The 23903-nt window shown below is 33.0% G+C and overlaps 2 protein-coding genes across 2 annotated transcripts; both read left to right on the forward strand.

Annotated features, from left to right (window-relative positions):
- Positions 1–2312: 2312 nt before the first annotated feature.
- Positions 2313–12208, forward strand: LOC108729221 (probable aconitate hydratase, mitochondrial). The gene is made up of 9 exons (XM_018458231.1): positions 2313–2504; positions 3411–3565; positions 5901–6067; positions 6625–7377; positions 7478–7680; positions 8924–9212; positions 9896–10169; positions 10686–11034; positions 12004–12208. Exons 1-9 carry the CDS (start codon positions 2472–2474, stop codon positions 12145–12147), a joined length of 2367 nt encoding a protein of 788 aa, XP_018313733.1. The 5' UTR covers positions 2313–2471; the 3' UTR covers positions 12148–12208.
- Positions 12209–15351: 3143 nt separating this feature from the next.
- Positions 15352–20533, forward strand: LOC108729212 (B9 domain-containing protein 1). The gene is given in 7 exon segments (XM_018458213.1): positions 15352–15526; positions 16702–16813; positions 16971–17079; positions 17740–17795; positions 18367–18388; positions 18509–18609; positions 20320–20533. Coding segments are annotated over 7 exon segments (630 nt in total). The 5' UTR covers positions 15352–15400; the 3' UTR covers positions 20424–20533.
- Positions 20534–23903: the final 3370 nt, after the last annotated feature.

Raw genomic sequence — 23903 nt, forward strand, 5'->3', positions numbered from 1 at the left:
TTGTTTCTTATAGATCCAACTAGTCATATTCAATTGCTCAATAAGCATGCCTAGCCGCATTGTCGTCTTGAACTCGCCCAATATCTTAAGATGCTAATACGGGTCTCTGATTGGTTCATGCGTTAGCTTAAGACCATCTCGAATCTTGAGCAACGTCTATGGATTTCACCCATAGTGATTTCGGCTGGGACGCACCGACTGCATATTTCGGGTATTGGTGTAACTGGTGTTTGGCTGGTCGAATGATGCAATCTTTCGTCAGTGTTGCATGTTCGTTTGGGCTCAGTATACCACATAAAGGTAAATTTTCATGAGCTGCTTAAACAGGCTGTTTCAGCGACAAAAAGGATCATGTGGTCAAAATTGACGAATATCAAGCGTTCATTTTGATCACGCGATTCTTTTTGTCGCTGAAACAACCAGTTTGAGCAACTTGTGAAAATTTTCCTTAAAGCTGGTTCTACATTAGTCGCATCGCAATGTCGCAAGCGTGTCGCAGGTGTTATGGTCCAATCAGAGTCGAGCTAGCTTGATGTTGATCGGACCGCAACGCTTGCGACGCTGCGATGCGACTAATGTAGAACCAGTTTTTGTGTACAGAGCCAAAAAGGTTGCAACACACACAACACTTTTGTTTCAATGGGTTTCGGAATGCAGCTTGCTCACCGAGCGACTGATTCTTATTCATGAATCGACAAATAAGAATCAATCGCTCTGTAAGTAGGCTACATTCCGAATTCTATCGAAAAAAAGTATTGCAACCTTTTTAGCGCTGACCGTACATAAAGTGGCCCCAAAAAATTTGTTGGGGCCAGTTGGTGTAGTTGTCGGTACAGGGTACCTATCACGGAACATGTCGAAATGAATTCCGATCGGAATTATTCCGTTTTCCCTAGAAAACGCAATAGAAATTTAGAGAATAGTTGAATAATTTCGATCGACATCCATTTCGATTTTGTTCCATGATAGGTACCCAGGTGCCATTTCATGAGACGCTGAAAAACAGCACGAGTGTGATCACGTATCAATTTTGACACTAGCATTTCTACACATGTACATACATACGTACGTAGCATTATCAGAGAGAAGTCTGAGAGCGACCATGCCCGGGATTTAGCTGCAACCTTATTTTGAAGCGTCTCTATGTCCACAAAACGTGGACATTGAACTACGTAGCCAATGTCCACGATCCCGTCGGAAATGTCCACAATGTTTTAATTGTATTCTTCGCTATGTCCATGATTTTCGATCCGTTAGATAGATAAAGACGAACAATCAATCTATCGGCGCTTGTTGAACAAACGATTGTTCGTCTTTGTTTATCTAACAGACCGAAAATCGTGGATATAGCGAAGAACACAATCAAAAAATCGTGGACATTATCGATGGGATCGTGGACATTACCGACGGGATCGTGGACATTGGCTACGTAGTTCAATGTACACGTTTTGTGGACATAGAGGCGCTTCAAAATAAGGTTACATAAAGTCACTAGATTTATAAAGTACCGTAATCCATAAGACTCAATGTATAAGGATTTGGAGCCAAAATGGCATCGAAAAATGTAAATAGTGCTTTTTCATAACGTATATCTACATTAAGTGCAATGTATCTAACCTAAGATCTATTATGTAATGGTGTAATCTGAGATCTGAGAAATATTTATGAAATAAAACGTATAACTGATTGCAGGAATGATCCAAATAATAATCAAAGTTTTTTCATTAGATTAAGAGAATTTAAGGATAATGTTTTAATATTTCCAAGCATAGAAATATATAACATTGTATACAAATGTGAGTTATTATTTAGAAGAAATGAACATAACTTTATCTCTAATAAGTTAAAACCTATAGAGTTTGTACAAATGTTTTTAAATAATTGTTGCACAGACTTTGTACCATCTTGCCACAATATTGTTTATAAACTTATTAAAACATTTGTTATAGCACGCATCCACTTTACTATTAAAAAAGGAAAATATTGATATTACGGAATCAAATACACATAGTAGTAGAAGCGTTGCTATGAAATCGTATGTAAACAAGAATAATATCGTAAATAAAAACACTGATTAATATAATTTATGATTTTCCTTTTTATTTACAAAATACGTTCATACACATATGCATACGTTTTGAATGAGCCACTTGTTGGAGCCAAAATGGTGGAATGATTGCGGTACTTAATAAATCTAGTGACTTTACGTTTAACGTTGATTCGCATCTTCAGAAGTTTATACACATCGATAAGATCGATACATGTAGTTGATGCAGTTTTTACTTTCAGAAAAGACGGCGGGGAGAGTCTAGGCTCTGGGGGAGTCGGGAGAGTGTTGTTACTGGCAGCTGATTGCTACGAAGTACGCAAAAACGAGAGCGAAACGTCGCGCCTTTTAAACTCGCGTCTGTCGCGTTTGTAGCGACTGTAGCTCTCAGATTAACTGCAGCTGAACGCTAATTTAATTCGCTATGTCGTACTGCACGCGAGTTTTTCGTGCACAGGTAAAAAGAAAAAGAAAATGGAATCGAAAATCTGTGTTGCATGTGACTTACGAGTTCTCCGTGTCTCTTTCCTTCCTCCTCATTGGATGGAGGTCAACCAATTGACCTCTAATACTCTACGGAGTTTCTGTACGTTACGTACAATCGCAATTTTCTGTAAAACTGTGCAACTGTGCTGAATGAACATGTTTCGATGTATGTGCTTGCTGTGCTCGCAGTATCCCTCTGCTCCAATTTTCTGGAACGGTTAACGGGATCAATTTTGGAAGGTGAAGAGAAAGGACAGAGCACGTGGGCGTCTCAATCTTAGAAAAATGAGTCGCAAATAGAACGTATATTGATCGAAACGGATTGAAAAGATGAAAAATGTCACGGGGTAAAACGTTTTAAGAGCGTTACGTAATGCCAAACTATATGTATATAGTACTTATTCTTTTTTCGGAGACGTTATCTTATCATGATGCAGGTGTTTTGTTTTGACGAGAACGCGAAACTTAAGCTTAAATTTACATGTTGGCTATATTATATTGGAACAAGGAAATAAATGTAGTATGGATAACATAACTAATACATCTAGTTGCACCTGCGCGAATTTTATGCTTGTTTACAATTTTTATCATCGATACATCATTTTTGCCGAGCATTATCGTTCTGCGCAGATTTTATCTTGATGCATTTATAATTATGTATCCACGAAATATCGCAAGTACAATTAGCAAATCACGTATCTCAGGTCTTGCGTAATTGAGACTGCATACAGAAATAAACGGTATTGCATAGCATGTGACAAATTGGCTGACATGTATTAATCAATGTCATTGTCTTTGATCTATAATCTATATATATATACATATGTCTTTCGAATGATTAAAGAAAAGAGAACAGCGTGATTTAATTACTTTGCAGAAACTGTCCACTTTAGCGGCGGATGTACAGCAACGATGCTTCAGTGCAAGTCCTTTGAGTTTCGCTGCTGCAAAAGTGGCAATGTCCAAATTTGACTCCACCAGCTACCTGCCCTATGACAAACTGCAAGAAAATCTTAAAATAGTCAAGAAGAGGTAAAATACAAAATGTTAAGCTTTACAATACAATTGAAGAGACGGAAAAAAATTGCTTTACTCCATGCACGTTATCAAAGTTGAAGTTTATTTTTCAATTTTACAAGGATTCACTTTGGATTATCGATGTTTGTAATAAAATTTTTACAGAGAAACGTGAGTCAGTGCGAAATTTATGCTTTGAGCTACAAAACGCTTTTCCGAACATTGCTCTCCAATCATTTTTCAAAGAGATACGTGAATTTTGATCCTTATTAATTCTGATTTTAAATGATTTTTAATGGTTTGTTGAAAAGTAGGCAAAATTCAAGATAGAGGAACTTGATAAAAAACAGTCCTAGCAAGATCTTTCAAAAAGCATTTTAAAGTCTCTACTTTTGAAATCGGTAATTGAGATAACGATCCGACTTTCTTTTATTGAGATATAGGTATGTACACAAATGGAAATCCGTGAAATCTAAAAATTTTGTACGGACTTTACAAAGTTCCGTGAATTAAAAATCGCAAAAACACATTGGCCCGTATTCAGAACGTGCTTTTATCTCTGAAATTCTATAATATGCGTGATGTAAAGTATAGTATGTTAGCGCGCTAACATCGTTGTAAGATCGCGTTCTGAATACGGGCCATTCTGTTTACAGTTTACACATTCTGTTTTAATATTCTTCATGGATAGTGTAGGCGCGATGCGGCGAAACACGTAGGGTGACGTAGGATCGCCAGATGGCGAAGCGCTATTCTAAAGCTCTATATATCAAAGTAGCACATTCCTTTGATCCGAGCTGAAATGCCGACAATCTTCCTATTGGCTATTTCGACCGCCATTTCGATTTAGTCGTCTGTAGTCCAATAAGCGCTTAGTATTATTGGTATAGGGTATGGGGTGCGGTCCACTTGCGCTACAAATGCTTCGAAGCATTTGATTGACCAATCGGAAGAAAGAATTTTACTAATTGACCAATCAAAAAATGCTTCGAAGCATTTGTAGCATCAAGTGGACCGTAGCCATGGTTAGTAGGTCCAACATGGAGGATCTATGCGCTACTTTGATATACAGAGTGTATCTAAAATAACGTACACTAATCGTACAATGCTATTCCTGATAAAAAACTGAGTCGAAAAGTCCTTTAGCATTTTACAATTTTCGCAATAGTTAACAAGATATTAATTACAAAAGATCGCTGAATATTGGTCTTTTTATAATTTTTTACTCAAATACTATCAACTTTATAGAAAAACTGCCTGAGATAAAAATTGTTTATTTTCTTCTCATAAAGTTATGAGAATTTTTTCAGAATTTTTTAATACCGTATTTTTTTTATGTTGGTAAAAATAAGAAAATGCAATACTACAAAGTTAATAAAAAATTCTTAGAGTTTTATGAAAAGAAAATAAATGATTTTTGTCTGTTGCAGTTTTTCTGTAAAGTTGATAGTATTTGAGTAAGAAATGATTGAAAACCAATATTCATACACACACACGCACGCACGCACGCACAGCGATTTTTAGTAATTAATATCTTGTTAACTATTGCGAAAATTGTAAAATGATACAGGACTTTTCTACTCAGTTTTTTTAGTAAGTAATAGTTTTTTAGTAAGTAATAGCACTGTAGTGATTAGTGTACGTTATTTCAGATAAACCCTGTATAGAGCTTTTACGCGCTATTCCCTCGCTGCGCGCCGCCGCGCCGCTGTCGAGTGAGATATGGCCGTGCTACGAATTCGCGCGGTGCGGCTTGGCACCGCATATCATTGGCTTACATTGGTTTTCTTTATTAATTCGATAACTACAGTGAATATCTCAAAATGGTGTAAGACTTTTTGTTCCTCTTGACCCTTTCTTCGCCTTCATTGCTCCTACCCTATTTTTGAGACACTCTGTATATCCCTATAACTTTATAAAAAATCAATTAGATCGAAATATCACTGACATCATACACTGATCTCGAAGTAGAAACTTCAAACTTTAAAATGCTTTTTCAAATGTCTCGATATCGTTACGATAATTTTTGACAAAGTTACACTCTCTCTTGAATATTACCTATTTTTGGAGGACAGACCAAGTGAAAAGAATTTTTTTGCGTAGTGTACTTGCAAATTTATGTATGAACATTATCAAATACTAAGATTCGTTTTGATCGACAATAGAATTCTTTTTCTTATTTCATTTATTTTTATTGATCTAAATTTCACTTATAATTGTAAATATTATAGTCTTGATTCATATCTTATTAAAAATTTCTGATAATCCATTTTCAAGCTAGTTGTTTGAAGGTGATAATATAATCCATCAATTACTATTTTTACTTGCTTTCAAAGCGATGTCCTTTCAGATTGAATCGGCCGCTAACTCTGTCTGAAAAAGTTTTATATTCCCACCTGGATGAGCCTGACAAACAAGATATTGTCCGCGGCACCAGCTACCTTCGATTGCGACCGGATCGTGTCGCCATGCAGGACGCGACTGCTCAAATGGCGATGTTGCAATTTATTAGTTCTGGTAAAATTGTCTTCTAATCGTATTTTATACTATAATAGAGATAGAGATTTTTATTATATTTCAGCTCATAGAATATACTGTCAAAGTTTGTACGAAAAGTCCAAAGACATTCTCTGACGTATTATATATTTGTATATCACAATCGTCATTCTTATTATCATTTCTACTAATATGTATTGTATCTAATTGTATGTAATTTAATTTTTAAATTATTATATATCGGGAGACATGATAATGTCGCAGATATAATATTTACCCTAATTTTGTATTCCTGTATATGCGTCACTATTACATGTATTAAATCTTTGACTTTTTTAAAAACCATCTTTCTTTAATGTATTATTATTAATTTTATAATAGTGTATATTTTATAATAAGTGTATCAAGGATCTATGTTCGTAAAAACAACATTATTATATGCTTCATTTTTTGAAGCATAATTTGATATTTTCTATTGTCACCTCTGTGTAAAACATTTCTCATATTTTACAATAAAGTTATTATAAGTTACAGTCTTTCTCTGATTACGGTAATAAATAGAGAATTCTTTCTTTTAGGTCTACCGAAAGTCGCAGTACCTTCCACCATACACTGCGATCACTTAATCGAGGCTCAGATCGGCGGTAATGAAGATCTGCAACGAGCCAAGGACATCAACAAAGAAGTCTATAACTTCCTGAAGACTGCGGGTGCTAAATATGGCGTTGGCTTCTGGAATCCTGGCTCTGGCATTATCCATCAGATTATCCTTGAGAATTATGCCTTCCCCGGTCTATTGATGATCGGTACCGATTCACACACGCCGAACGGAGGTGGTCTAGGTTGTTTGTGTATCGGTGTTGGCGGTGCCGATGCTGTCGATGTAATGGCGAACATCCCATGGGAGCTCAAGTGTCCCAAGGTCATTGGCGTAAAACTCACGGGCGAACTCAAAGGCTGGACCAGTCCCAAGGATGTTATTCTAAAAGTAGCCGGTATCCTTACCGTCAAAGGTGGTACCGGCGCCATTGTAGAGTACTTTGGACCAGGTGTTGATAGTATCAGTTGCACTGGAATGGCCACCATTTGCAATATGGGTGCCGAAATTGGTGCGACTACCTCGATTTTCCCATACAACTATAGAATGCAAGATTATCTGAAGGCAACCGGACGTTCAGAGATTGCTGGAGCTGCTGATCAACATAAGAGTCTGTTAACGGCCGACTCTAATGCTAAATATGATCAGATTATCGAGCTAGATTTGTCGACTCTCGAGCCGCACGTGAATGGACCTTTCACGCCGGACTTAGCTCACCCGATCTCTAAATTGGGTAATTAAATTATACGGGAAAACTCAAAACATACAGATAGTTTCACTTCTTCTCTATCTCTATCTTTACAAAGATATCTATTTTTTTTTGATCGTCACAGGCGAAGTTGCTAAGAAGAATAGTTGGCCAAATGAGATTAAAGTCGGTCTGATCGGTTCCTGCACTAATAGCTCTTACGAGGACATGGGTCGATGCGCAAACATCGCTAAGCAAGCTCTGAAACACGGCTTGAAAGCAAAATCTGCATTTAACGTCACTCCTGGATCCGAGCAAATTCGCGCGACAATCGAGCGCGATGGTATTGTAAGTTTTCCGTTTTTACAATTTGTAAAATTATATATAGACTTTAAATTTATGACGATTTTCCTTCTCGAAATATATTCCACGCATAAAAATACACAAAAAATACAGGAAAATCGGAGGAGGAGAAGGAGGGCATTATATTAAACATTTACCATTTATTCAAATGATCTAGCGTTGTTTTCTTAATAATAATAATTTTTTTTTTTTGATGAATATTTTTACAAGAAATAGTACATTCATAATTATTGGACATTTTTTTCCGAGTATATCGTTTATAAGCAATACGATGTTTTAATATCTCCTACAATATTCAAAACTTCTTAAATCGTTCTTTACAAAAAGTTATTTGTAATTATCTATCATTAAAATACATTTTGTAAAAAGTTGAAAATATTGTATAATATAAAATGTATTTTTTCATGATATAAGGTCTTACATCATGCACCCTTTGACAAAAAAAAGTTATCTATGCACAGGTCTAGATAAAAGAGGTATTATCTGGGAAATGATGACAAACATGGCAAAATGACTGATATTACATAGGACTAATTCGATTCATATTGATAAGACCTACAAAAAAGGTTGTACGTGTCGAAATTGTATCTGTCATTGTTATCGAAAAGATGATCTTAATGATCTTATTGGTCCAAGTGTCTAGACCCATGGCCATATGTAACCTTTTTTTTGTCAAAAAATATATAATAGAAAGAAAAGCGCATAAGATTGTGTGTTAATGAAATAGGTTTGTTTAGCAAAAGTGTCCCAAAATTGTGTTTGCACTGTATGACACTATATAATAACATTAATTTGCTCTAGATAGTGTTAGCGAGGCGTATTTGCAGGATGAGCAAAAGATTCGTTTTAAAGCAAAGTGATTCGTTCTTTAATGCATCTCTCACAAGAACACAAAGAAATTTGTTGCATAAGAGGGCATATTGACATACGATTATGGATCAAGAAATATATAGAGTACAATTCGACTCGATATGACTTTTTAAGTGATTTTTCATAAAAGGTTATCCATCAATATAAAATGGTTTTTTATTTTATGAAAAATTGAAAATAATATAAAATATAATTAAAAATTAAAAAAATATAAGAAAAATTGAAAATATAATATAAAATATAATAGAAAGAGAAGCGCAAAAAATTAAAAACATCAAAAACATTTTTTTTAACAAAAATATCAGAGAATTGTTTATGTTATTGTTTGTTTATATAATAGCATTTTAATTTGCTCTAGGCGCAAACGCTTCGTGAATTCGGTGGTACAGTGTTAGCTAATGCCTGCGGACCCTGCATTGGTCAATGGAATCGCCAGGATATTAAGAAGGGAGACAAAAATACGATTGTTACATCATACAATCGAAACTTCACGGGTAGGAATGATGCTAATCCAGCGACGCACGCGTTTGTAACAAGTCCCGAGCTTGTTACCGCTCTTTCCATCGCTGGTAAACTTGATTTCAATCCGGTGAAAGATAGATTAAAGGGCAAGGATGGAAAGGAATTTCTCCTGGACAATCCATATGGTTAGTTGATGATATTTATCATATGTCGCAAAATTTATCACACAGTTGTTAGCAAAAAATACGCGGAAAAACATTATTATAACATATTAACAGCAGTTAATTGAAAATAATTTTGTTAATTTGGTAATAATACAATATTAAGACGCGTTACACATTAAAAGGCTCTTAGCTTAATTCTTAATACAGACATTTACAGAATGCAATGATTATCAGGGATAAAGATATATTTTAGTCACAAGAAATAATTACTGATTATTTATTTTATTTTGGTTTTATTATGATAAGCCTATATGTTGATGAATAAATTTGAGATATATAAAGTGAATATAAAAGAGAGAGTAATTATTAATTTAGTTACTAGTTACCAAAAAATGTAACTAAATTAAGTCACAGTTATAGATAGAAAAAAAGGAATAAAGTAAGTTGTAGTTACTAAAAAATAATAACTCTATCTAGAACTTGTTGGAAGGAACGAATTATTTCCCAATCTTGAAAATTTAATACTGAAAGGTAGTGATTATTTACTTATTTTGAGCATTGTTATTAGTAATTAATTACTTCCAGTAAGGAAGTACAATTTCTGTAAAGGTAGATTGCTATTAACATTATTCCTTTCGTGTATATATTTATGATACATATACATACACATATGTTTTACTAAATAAATCTATTTATTTTTACAGGTGACGAATTACCCAATCGTGGTTTTGACCCCGGTCTGGACACTTACGACGAACCACCAAGAGATGGTAGCAAAGTTAAGGTCGATGTAGATCCCAAAAGCCAAAGATTACAGTTGCTGGAACCCTTTGATAAATGGGATGGCAATGATCTAGAGGATCTGACGATCCTGATTAAAGTAAAAGGCAAGTGCACCACGGATCACATCTCCGCGGCTGGGCCGTGGCTTAAGTATCGTGGACATCTTGATAATATTTCCAACAATATGTTCCTTGGGTAAGCAGCATATTATAAAGCATATCATATAAATTAAGATTTTTAAATCAGAGAATGAAAGTAACTCAAGGGAATGCTAGAGATCCGGGTTCGATTCCCGGCCGAGATAATATTTTGGCTATAAAAAGTAAATTTATTCACAGAGATTTCCAGCATATTAAGATCTCTTAAAAAATTCTTATTGAGCGTCAATTGTGATATTAACTACAGTAGTTTAGCTGCGTTTCTAAGTCCGAAAAAATTAATTTGGTGCTCAATGCAAATAACTACAAATATAGAATATATGTATGTACAAAGTTTGCATTAGTATATGCAAATTCACATGAAATTATTTAAACATTAAAGATTCAGCTTCGACTATTATAAGCCGTTATTTCTTATTTTCTACTGGTTAATTTTTTTTAGTTGTGCCACTTTTGAAGTAAGAGAAATATAAGAATAAATTTTTCAAAATTACGTGTATATTATTAATACGATAATGTTATGTCAACTGCATTTGTCGTATCATCTTTTTAGTGCTGTTAATTCTGAAAATGGCGAGATGAATAAGATCAAGAATCAATTGACAAATGAATGGGGTGCCGTGCCTGACGTTGCACGAGATTACAAGAAGAATGATGTAAAATGGGTTGCGGTGGGTGACGAGAATTATGGTGAAGGTTCCTCCAGGGAGCACGCTGCCCTGGAACCACGCCATCTTGGCGGTCGTGCCATCATCGTGAAGGGTTTTGCACGTATACATGAGACAAATTTGAAGAAGCAAGGTCTCTTGCCTTTGACCTTCTCCAACCCTGCGGATTACGACAAAATTCAGCCTAGCGACAAGATCAGTCTTCTCGGGTTGAATAATCTTACACCTGGCAAGGTTTGTAAAAAATGTTTTGCTTGTAACATGAAAATAAGTTAAACAAAAGGATCCAGAAACTTAAGGAAATATTTTAAATAAGTAAGACAGTAACCATAAATATAGTCGAGACTGGATCTTGGTGTCTAATAATATTTTTATGTAAACGTTAAATACATTTTTCAATTATACATATATACTGTTAGATTTTTGAAACGTAATCGCAAACTGAAGCTTAAACATTAATATCCGATTAAATTGGTCGTTAATTTAGTTAGTGATGCTAATAAGCGTCTTAAAACGGCATCTACAATAAGATTTTAAGGCGTAAAACTTAAGCCTTGAGCACTAAGCCGTAAGAAATTAACCAATAGTCGAATATTCTCCTCATATTCGATTGTGATTGATCAATTTCTTACGGCTTAGAGTTTAAAGCTTAAGTTTTACGCCTTAAAATTCCATTGTAGACGCCGCTAAGGGAATCCTAAAAACCCCCTGTTTTATTACGATTACATTCAAGGAAAATTCTTCGAATTGGCTTTACGGATTGTAAATTTTTTTTACAGTATTAAAGAACGTATAAAAACAATCCTGTGAAACACCATTTCACGAGAAAATCGGAAAAAAATAAAATTCACTTTTTCTAGCTCGTACAACTGCCATCTGAGGTTAACACTTGCTCCATATAAAAGTTTTTGTCATGACCTTTACAACATATGTCAAAATCATTGAAATCTGTGAGGTCGGTCCTAATATGCATAATTACCCTTCACTCCAGCATCCCTTTAAGTCTTAGAACGCTGCAAAGAATTTATTACAAATACACACACACACACACACACACACACACACACACACACACACACACACGCATGTATAATTAAAAAATGTTATTAAATATTTTAACTTTAATTTTACTTTTAATATCTGACGTATAAAATTTTCGAATGTTCTATTTATTTTTCCTTTTGTTTGATGTGATTTTTTCAGCCGGTCCAAGCACAAATCAAACACAAAGACGGCAAGGTAGACACCATCAGTCTGAACCACACAATGAATGAGCAGCAGATCGGTTGGTTCAAAGCCGGTTCTGCTTTGAATCGCATGAAGGAAATATCGAGTGGTGAACGATAAACTAACCGCTGAGTGGATATCTATTCAAAGAGTCATTATATGCGGAAATGGAAGAGAAAAATATGTTAAATGGAACGAATCCAATCAGAGTAGTACAATGTCATCACATATCTGTTCTCTTGGATAAGTGAATGGATACGGTACGATCCCGGTCTAGCCATCGCAGCTCAACGCAAACGTCTATATATCATAAAAATATTCAAAATACATCTAAAGACAAAATTCAGATATACTGTCTTAGATATATTTTAGATGTATGGTGTTAGTCAATTTTAGTTAGTTCGTTGCCTTTTGCCTCACTTTTACTTGACAGTACTAATCACTTATACAATGCGAAGAGAATGTATATTCACAAATTTGACAAAACTCTGACGGATAGTCTTATTCTATGTCAATGCGTAGTCACGCGTATTGGTCAATGCGCTCATTTCAGAATTGTGTACAGTTTGAGGCGTTGCTACATGTACATAAATATACAATACTTATTATCAACGAGGAAGCGACATCATTATTTTCTAGTTGTTAACTGGTTTTAGAAGAATGTACTGTTTCGAAAAAAAAAGCCAAATATACTATGAATTTCCTTAATTGATCTTCATTAATTCCGTCGCGTCAAGCGTTATGTTGTTGATGTCGTGCATGCTATGCGAAGACGAAACAATGTGCAATTCAAAGAATTTAAAGATACTTAGCTATACGATATCAGTTAAGATATCAGTCAAATAATCAGCTGAAAAAGCTAATTTCAGCATAGACTATCTAGATACTTCTGTATTTAGACTGCCGACTTTACCGTCATGTTTGAAGGTAGCGCCATGTTTTTTAAGTTCACATATACTTTCACATAGTATATAAACACGGAGTGTTTTCATATAATATATACATGATACACTCTTAGATCACGTGGTATATTCACTGTTTTCATATAATATTACGTGATACACTCAGATCACGTGGCATACTCACAGACAGGATGCATATATGTGCATATATAAAATGAATAAATAATTTAACTTATAATAGTTCTTTACAGTAAAATTTGATTTAATTCTTAATCAATAGATATAAATTTAGACCGATGAAAATAAATCTTAATTAAATATGAAAATTCTTGTATTTAGTCAAAACAGAAATAAATCGATTTAATAAAGAATATATAATGTATTATTCGAAACATCTAACTTTTACCGCTAATGGCGTTCTCTATCGTAATTGATGTATTCATATATACGGTCGTTCTTAGTCTTAATATTATTTATATTTATTATCAGAATAAAGAATAAATTAGCAAAAAACATCCAGCTAGGCTTACATGCTCCTTGTTTTGACTCATATTATATTTATAACTTATTATATTATAACAAAGCCTTTGTTGATTATGTTATATTATTATAGGATTGCAAAATAAAAAAGAATTCTGAACATAATTTATGATCGACTATCTCCTACATTGGGTCAATTATAGAAATTTTGACGCAAAACGCGGCCATTTCGAATTTATGACTTGTATATATCACCGACGTATATATGTACTTTATTTAAGAAAATGAAGCCGTCAGGTATGTAAAGCAATGTTTTTTAATTTTAATTAGTTTATTTATGAACAAAAGAATATGTACGAATGCTTAATTTATGTGTTTTTTAATTTAATACGGGTTTATTTGTTGTAGAAGTTTAGTGCATGAAAGTGCACGAAGGGACATATAAGTACAGTTTAAAAGATGAACCACCCAACCACTATGCTTGGAATCGTGTACTATGTGCACTTCGGCCATTTTGACGCAACATCTCTGAAATTAATTGCGCTACTTTAGAAATCTAGTGACTTTAGGTTTGTCGCGTCGCATGCTCCAACATGTTCCAAAATGCTCCTACCATAGCTCTTACTCACTCCAACGCGCTTGATAGAGTGAATAGGAGGTATGGTAGGAGCATGTTGGAGAAAGTTGGAGCTTGCGACGCGAACAAACCTTTGGTTGTTACTTAGGTGCGTTCCACTTAACGTTCGCAATGCTCGCGAGCATCATTTCATCCTTATCGTTTACCAAGAAAACTAGAACCAGGAGAGTCAACTCGGCGTAAAAGCGGTAGTGGGGGTGAGGCAAGAAGTGGAAACGAACGACACCCCCCACTCTTGCGCTTCATCCTCTCTGTTGCTCTACATAGTCGGTTTCAATTCGTGACTGCGCATGTCAACGTACCTTGTTTCTGTTTGATTGAATTTTGAACTAAACATAAACCGTAAAAATTTAATCCGATGTGATTTACGATGCCCAAGCGAGTGTGCTGTGTTCGAAATTGTGACTTCAATCCTGGAGATAAAGAAAATCGAAAAACAATATTCCAATTTTGTGAGGTACTCAGTGAACTACTGAGCATCGTCCTCAACAGGGGTTGGGGGTAAGCAGCGGGTGACGCTTTTTGACTCACCCCCACCACGCGAGTTGACTCTCCTGGTTCTAGTCTTCTTGTCGTTTACAAATATTAAACAAGGATGAAATGATGCTCGCGAGCGTTGCGAACGTTAAGTGGAACGCGCCCTTACAGATCCAACCAATTATATTCAATCGGTCGGTAAGCATGCTTAGCTGCTTTGCCGTCTTGAACTCGCCTATTGATTCCATGGAAGCACATTTCATTAATTCAAAAATTATTTTCTTTTGTGTCAGATTTAATTTTGGTTTTTTGCCCGCTCTCAATATGCATTAATATGCAATTTATTTTAGTATATTAGCAATTATAAAGATAAACGTTATATATTGTATAAGTGCATTAAAATATTAAAAAATATTAAATTTTATCTATATATAAATGAAAGTTATAATAAACTGACATTACATTGATATAAATAATTTTTAAAATTATTTTTCACCTACATAAATGATGAAAAGGTAATGGTCATGTCAAATTTCAGAGAAAAGGTATCGTAAAAAAATTATGCACCATTGCTATTAATAAATTATTTGTTAGAGAATCATCTCAAAGAAATTTCGAGAATATTAGTAATCTAAAAATGTCTAAAAATTCTACGATACAGTTACGGCTCGCCACATAATCCACACGCAACCGGCAACGATGCGTTATCATTTTAAGTACACATGCGTCATTTCCATGGTAACAACTTGCAGTTCGATTATATAAACAGAAGGTTAAGAGCATTAAGAGCCTTGAGTGTTTTGTAAAGGGCGAGTTATCAGGGTATTATTGGTTACAAACTCGAAAAAGGAAGCAAAGCTTTCTTTTGTCGACGAGTATGTCAGTGGAAGGACAATTTTTTCTCTCTGTTATCGGCTCTATCGAGCATGCAGAGTTCTACGAGGTCAATAACGTTTATTGCAAGTACAGTTTTCATTTTGGACCTGACTGGAGCGTCGTTGCGGTAAGCTCCCATAGTAATAAAAGAAAGTCGAAAGGAATAATAAAATTAAGTAGTTATTGTCATAACGGAATCTAAGGCATATGCGACAATATTGAATTACGACATCAGAAGGAAAAACTTCGTATAATCTCCTTTTATGTTTAGAATATAATATTTATTGACTTCAATAAAATTTCGAAATTATATCAACTAAATATATTTTCAGCATATTAATATCTTGGAAATATGGTATGATGCCTGATTGAGCATCGAAATTAGAATTTAATTTAATTCGCGAAATTTACTATAGTGGTTTAATTGTGTTTAGTTCGGAAATATTTCGGTGCACAGTTCGTTAGACTACAATTGTGGTATATATGTCAAGTACATATAGTATATCATATTTAGTGATTCAAGATTGAATTATTTAAAGCATTTTAAGATCTAGCTTCGACCGTATAGGGCTCTTATTTATCGGTTGTGTTTCTCACATACACGCGGTCTGAAAAATGATATTATTAAATATAATTAATTAATTGCAAAATTCTATGAATTGTTTATTATTCGTATATTTTAACAATAATAAAAATATTAATGAGAAAGAAGTAATGGCTTTATAAACATAAACAATAAAAAGCGTAGAACATTTAAACCACACGCTGAATTTTTTATGCACAAGATTTCTATTATTTAACAAATTCGAATAGAACGAATCTTGCGCAAAAAGACTTAGCATGCGGTGGTTTAAATGTTCTATGCCTTTTATTATTTTTGTATTTTTTATTTCTATTTGAGCTAACGTAAATTAATTATTGTCTCTATGGTTGCTTTTGAATTCATAATTAATAGTTTTAAGAAATTTGAAGAATAATTTATATATTATAATAGGATAAATATTGAGATGGAGAGCCGGTATACTGATGATCTTAATCCAGATAGCACAGAGAATCCAAAAAGAATTCTTTTTTCATTCCTGACTTACGAAATGAATTCTTTTTCCATCCCACTTCTGTTCTAAAAGTATTCCTAAGGGTCCCAAAACAATTCACTTTTATGTCATCAATTATATGAGTTCTTTTTCGGATTCAAAAGGTACCCTTTTTATAGTCTAAATGAATTCGCAATGAAATCGAAATAACTTTTAGATATTTAATTTGTGAAATCACGAATTTAAAGTAGAATGTCATTTTTCATAGGGAATCGAAGAAGGGCTGACGCAAATGTGCAAATGCAGCAACGAGCCTAGAAATCTCGCCGTATGGAACTTTCCATTGGACATTACGTTTAAGAGTACAAATCCACATGGATGTGAGTGATGTGCAGAAATATTTTTTATGACACGCGTTATAAAGCGAAGGATAAAACGCGTATAAAAAAATGTGAAAAAAAATTTTTCCATGCTTTTCATATGTACGTTTCATATTTGTAGTCTTCACAAATAGTGAAATATGTATTTATCAAATAGGGCCACAGCTTATCATGTCGATTTACGGCTTGGATTTTTTCGGTCGCGACGTCATTAGGGGATACGGAGTGTGTCATTTACCTCTGAAAACTGGATATCATGAGAAAAGGTATTAAGCTTGAGACACAGCTGAATTAAGCACAGACAATAGGAACAGCAAATTATAGGTTTCATCCTATGAGAAACCGTGCAATCTGACACAGTTTCTATAGCTTGAAATCTGCTATTCCCTGTTCCTATTACCCACCCGGGAAAAATATATAATTATATATAAAATATGTCAATTTTATATATAATTTTATATAATGTTATGAAATTATATATAATTGTATATGAAACATTTTTCTCCGGATGAACTTTTAATTGTGCATTAAATCTTATTCACGCATAATAGCAACACGATCAGTAGATAAAACATATGGAATAAGAGCGCCATTTAAAGAAATTGTAATTTGATTTATAACATATAATAGCTTTGGTCATAAGTAAAGCATCATCAATTTATTGCATTTTCTTGGAAAAGGCGGTAATAAAAGAAGGATTAATAAATCATTCAAATTATTATAAAAATGAATATTATTTTTTTAATAAAATGTTTTTAAATTTATTTTTCGTTAAATATAGGACGATATCATCAGTTTGTGAAAATGCTTTATACCTATGGCCAATGCTGTATTCATGAAATAATAAAAGGAATAACAACGAGAAATACAATTTCGAATTATAGGAGCATGCTACAAAACCTAAATATTGATCTTTGTAACCGAAGATATTTGTTTTATGTCTTGTGACCAAGACGAATTATAGCTAATAATGAAGAATGTCGCAGGTAAACTGCATTAGTCATCGATTTATGTAACAACTCTATTTTTTGTTGTTGACTTTTGGTGAAATTCCTTCAAGCTTAGTTATCGATTAATAAGTGAAAATAAATTTCAAATTTTCGTGATCCGGAAATGTCGTTTTTTCACAGAGAGCACTTATAAACATGATAAAAAATGACATTTAAAAAAGTTATAGAGTTGTATTAGTAGAAACGGTCATTAAAAAGAGAGGCAAAGATAGATTATAGACATCAAAGAAAGGAGAAAGTAAAAAGATGAGAAAAAAGACTTATCTTTTTTGTAAATAAAATGATAGATTTCCTTTAGATTTGTTATGTAAGAGAGATGCGAATTTCTAGTGGCTACATAGGATTTCTCACGGAAAAGATAATTTATACATCTCTATATAAATAATGATTTTTTTTATTTCATGAATCGAAAAATGTAGTGTTATAATGGTCGTTCAACGTTTCAAGAGGAATGAAATCTGTAAAAATGTCAGATGATACATGCGATGCGAGATCATTAAATCTATTTCTTATCACATTGATGTTCAGAGATTTTCGTCAAAGATAGATACTCGATCGTAATTCCATATCTACATTGGTACGTATCACTTGGCACGTATCAATTTTCAATTTCTTTGAAATGGTGCATTGTCCTTTGATGCTTTAATATGTTTTACTTACGAAATCTGAAATCTCGAAAGAGTACGGAATCGTCATCCATGCTGCAGCATTTCATGGAATGGTTAACCGGCAGAAGACCGGAATTAATTGATCCCACTATACTTGCGTCCGGCGGCGGCAGAGAACGTAAGGAAATGCATCAAGACGTTGCTCGTTAGTGTGTCTATTATGTAGTGTTAAATTAATTATATCTAGGAGGCTGGAGATGTAATGGAATATAATTAATGGTGTTGTATTTGTGTTATAAAATTAACTCAGTCTCTTATCATATATAGAATCGACAAATCTCGATGCAGCGGACAATGATTAATAACACTGTATTATAAGGTTTCTCTAATACCTGACTGATCATCTTTATGTATTTTCAGTCGTTGGAAAAGAATATTAGATCAAAAAGTTCCATCACAGATTTTGATAAATCACGGATTTTTTTTTTTTAAGAAAGTCTACAAAGCGATATGCCTAAAATCCATAAACCCCTTTGTAGACTTTCAAAAAAAAAAAGGAAAGATGCAGAAATCATTAGATTTATCATTTTTCTTACTCAGTTTCACTTAATGATTCCGGAAATCGTAGTTAAAGTAGTCTGAATATCTGGAAAATATAATTTTGAGACACATTTTAACAGAAGGAAGTAATGGTTGATTAATTTATCATCATTTTGTTGAGCTTTCTTTATTAAAATCAATTATTAAAATAGTAACTCTTACTTTGTCTGATTTCATGACGTTGTGATGGTCATTAGTATGGTGAAAAGAATGCAAAGTGAGTCATTGTGCCTAATAGCGACAAAGGGTGAGAGACACATGGAATATCAACTAATTACATTTAGCTTTTTTTTCCATGCCAAATTGGATCTTCATAAAATGGATCAAATGTGATTGGCTATCTGCTCTCTTCTACTTTCAAGTTACTGCACATCCATGGGAATGACTCACTTTGAATTATTTCTATTATTAGTGACCAGTGCTATCAAAGTATTTTGAAACGTTTATAAAATATAAATGACATTCAGTATAAAATTTTAAATTACGCGCGAGAGAGAGAGAGAGAAGGAGAAGCTAAATGACAATGTAAAATCAGAACTCGCGCTGGTTTCGGTTTTCTGATTGCTTATTATCAGCGCATTGAATGCATGGTGCTTTTCTGCTTTCTGTTTTTCTATTAAAATCTGAACCCACCCTAAGATGTTTTTCGCGCTGCTGCTAATATTCCGGAAGCTACACTGAGAAAATCTTAATTTCAAAGAAATTTTCATTGATCCAAAGTAATAATTTGAATACGAGCAAAGAAATATTTCTTTGAAATTAGATATTTTTTTCTCAGTGCAGTGATGATTTTCCTTATGTGATTTTCTTTACGTGATACCGGCTGAAAATTTTTATGGCGTTACGGCGTCTAGGTAGCACTGGTAGCAGAAAAGAGAAAAGTCAGTGCCGTTCTTCGGACCGGCCGCAATACCGAAACGCACTTCATCAAAATCGTCAAAAATCCCGATGCATAAATGTCATTTAATACTGCCTGAAACCTTTTTGGGTAGTAGTTTGAACACTAAGTATATATAGTAACGACAATATCTGTGTAAAGAGGTTGCGTAAGTTGCCTGGCTACGGGTCAAAGCGAGGTCAAAGATGTCAAAAAATGAGGTGCCTTTACGTCATTTGATATCAACCGATCTTTTTTGGAGGTAATATACAGACCCTGAAGAGTCTGTATATTAGTAGACTAACAACATAAAAATTTCCAGCCGATATCAAATCGCGTAAGGAAAATCGTCACTAGCTCCCGGATTATAATGCCTTTCTTTCAAATTGTATCTACTTTGTAATATTACAGTCACACGCATGAGGGTCGAGGGAGTTGTTACCGTAACGTTCAACGTCATTTTGAAGGATTTGTACAAACTGGGTTACGACAACGGTGAAAAATGGAAGAAATGATAACGCCACATAAACTCTCTCAATCTGAAGAGGACTACCTTGCCAAGGGACTATCTTGTCAAAAAGTTACGATGTATAATTTCGTTTTATAAATAATATTTTGTTGAATAAACGAGGCGTGATTTTTCCGTATAATTTATCGCTTCATTTTTCCTCGATATTAATGGTAAAAATGAGGAAGTTACGGAATCAAGATCGTATTTTCACGTTAATGGACATTCTGTGTCTATTAAGAAAGGGAGGGAATGAGGCTAATCTCTTGCGAAGACCTTATTAAGTTTCACGTAGTTTTAATCCATGAGATGATTCCGCATGGTTCAAGCCACAGTGACGTGGGCGGTCGTGATATGTAACTAAAATAGTTTTCTAAATCGTGTCTATAGATTTCCAAAAATGTATATTTCTTTTAAAAATTATAAATTAGTGAATAAAAATAATAAGTGTATGATTGAGAATGCTTATTATCATGCTTGCCTCATACAGTATATATTTTATTTATAGCTTATTATATGTATATTATGTAGTATATATTTTATATATACGTATATATATATTTTATTCGTTATTTATGAGTACATAAATTAAATAGTCCTCAAAATACTAAATAATATAATAAGTATTTGATAAATAAATGAGTAGGTACTCTATAATTGGATAATAATATAAATATAAAATGTTTTGCAATGAATCCGCTAAAAATCAGATTTAACCCTGCGTGTGAATCTCTGTTTTTTTATTAATGTTGTGTAAATCGTGGGACGTTTATACTAGTACCATATTTCTCCTAATAAATTAGTTGTGAAAAATCGAAAAAAAATTTTTTTATTGTTCTAATTTGTATTCTAAACTCAAATATTATATTGTTTTTTGTACGTAACAAAATACAGAGGGAAACTTTGACTGTTGAAAGATCACGGTTCACATATGTATTATTATAAATATACGATTATTATAAAATAATATAAAACATTTTTTATTTACATTATTATTCTACTAGTGCTTATTTATTTATGAAATTTTATATAAAAATATAAAAACACTACAATACAGAATAAAGCCGCAGTTATTAGATATATTAATTTTGGTATATTTGGCTATATAAATTAGTTAAAAATTATATGAATTTTATCTTTTATAAATATTTGCATCGTGTACAAACTAAAATGTAATCTGAAAATTTTTCTGTTTATATTTTTATATTTTCTCTCTCTCTCTCTCTCTCTCCTTATTTATTCTATATTTTTATTATTAGGTTTTGTTTATAGTAATGGTAATAAGAAAAAAAATTGATGAGGTACGATTTAAGTGAATTAGGTAACTGATACGAATTAAAAATAACATGATGATCCTTATTAAAGCCTTATCTATCTATACTTACATATTTATAAAAATATAAGCCACTGTATCGATTCAATGGCCTATATTTATTGTGGGTGAGTGTATTTATATACTTACCATACTAAATTCTTTTTATTTATTTAGTGTAATCATGTACAGATTGGTTAAGTATAATGACAATACAAAGAAAACCTTAAAGATGCCTTAAGAAGAGAGTAAACATATATATAATACATACAGTAAAATTATTGCACGTATGCGTTATTCATATTTATTCAACAATTTGTTACATCAATGTGCGATATAAATGCGGCTCAACAGGTTATTTATTTTACTACAAAAAAAGAAAATTAGCGAAACGGTACAACTCAACCTAAAAAGATGTGTTATGACACTCGTGCGTAACATTAACTATAAAAAAAATAGTAATGTATACAATTTTACAATTTTCAACATTTCAACATTCATTCATCTAAAATTTCTTGTATAATCATAACTTATTTCAGTTGCTTTCGGAAAAAAGAATTTTTGGTCGCACGCGACAAACAGAGTAAATTAACAGTAACAGTTCGAAATTCGATATAAGAGTGAAAACCCTCAATTTTAGCCCAACGATATAAATTGTTAGAGAAGACTCCTTTTGTGCTTACAAATTGATTACTTACAACATCGTTTGCCTACATCACATTTGCCGACAGTTCATTTATGCACAAAAATTGTTTGCAGCTCAATTGCCTACATGCACTATTGTGTACAAATATAAAATTAAAAGAAAAAGGGGGGCACGTTTGCACACATGACACTATTGCGCGTAAACTGCATTACATACGTAATATTGTTACTTACAGATCGACTGCCTACAAGCGCTTAAATTATATAAGAAAATAGTATGTGTTTTTAAAACAGCGAATTTGTGTTTTTAAAGCAGAAAATAATGCTTATTTGCAATCGATCTGTAGACAATAATACGTATAGGCAAATGTGACTACGCCTCTGAAATTTTTATTTGTGCGCAAAAAGGCTTGTAGGCAATCGATTTGTAAGTAATAATATTATATGTGTGCAATGCAGTTTGTGTGCAATAGTATTGTATGTATTGTATAAACGTGCCTTTTTCTCTTAATTTTATATTTATGTGCAATAGTTTGTGTAGGCAATCGAGTTGTGGGCAATAATTTTTGTGCGCAAACGAACTGTTGGCAAATGTGATGTAGGCAAACGGTTATTGTAGGCAATCAATTTGTAGGCAAACGGGGTCCTCCCAAATTGTTATACGTGGTACGTAGTAATTAATGTTCAACATATATGGTATCTCCGCGTTTCAATTTTATATACTCCACAGTAGAGAGAAAATTAAAAATAAAGTTATAATTCTTTTGCGTCGATCTAAATCCTTCGTGGGGACCCACGGAACTTACGTAATTTAAAGTACGAGCGATAAGGGTACAGTCGATATCTTTATTTGCTACCCTAATTTTCCTTGTCGACTAGATGGTTCTTCGCGTTGTCTACATGCACTTATCATTAAACGTTTAACAAATATATAATACATAAATCCTGCTATATTCTTTTATGTACTAGATAATTTTTATGATATAATTGTTTGTGTCATAAAATAGAAATTTAACAATGTAATTTGAATCAATTGTTTAGTAATTGCTTTTACGTAAGTCAACATTAAATTTTGTTTTAAGAAATGATGATTTCCGTAGATTAATTTTACTGCTCAAAGATTTATAAGCTTTCTTAAATGTTTGCAAATAAAAAAACAAATACTGTATTTCTAACATTACTGTGGAAGAAATTGCAGACAATTGCAAAAAATAAAAATTCTGCGAAATAAAATTGTAAATAAAAATATCTGTAATAAAAGGAACGCTATATTAACAATATATAAGGAAAATGTGCTCTGATCGATTTCTAATTTTAAAGATTACACGGACATAACAATTTTATTGAGGCAATCAAAATATAAATACAGTCCTGATGAAAATTTTTCTCAGAATTTTTATATGAATTGGAACACTTTTTAGAAATAATAAGAAAGTTTACATCTTAGAACTTTTTATATATGCGAATTCTGAAATATTCTAAAACTTGATAATATTATATAATATAATTTTTGGAAAAATGTGTTAAATT

The sequence above is a fragment of the Mycetomoellerius zeteki genome, unplaced genomic scaffold, assembly GCF_001594055.1.
Source record: "Mycetomoellerius zeteki isolate Tzet28-1 unplaced genomic scaffold, Tzet1.0 scaffold707, whole genome shotgun sequence".
NCBI lineage: Eukaryota > Metazoa > Arthropoda > Insecta > Hymenoptera > Formicidae > Mycetomoellerius > Mycetomoellerius zeteki.

Bases quoted from the DNA above. Each gene is read 5' to 3' on its own strand.
- LOC108729221 (XM_018458231.1), top strand. From the start codon at position 2,472: ATGTCGTACTGCACGCGAGTTTTTCGTGCACAG. The intron at 9,213-9,895 runs GTTAGTTGATGA...TTATTTTTACAG, and splicing joins TCTCCTGGACAATCCATATG to GTGACGAATTACCCAATCGT. The intron at 10,170-10,685 runs GTAAGCAGCATA...TCATCTTTTTAG, and splicing joins TCCAACAATATGTTCCTTGG to TGCTGTTAATTCTGAAAATG.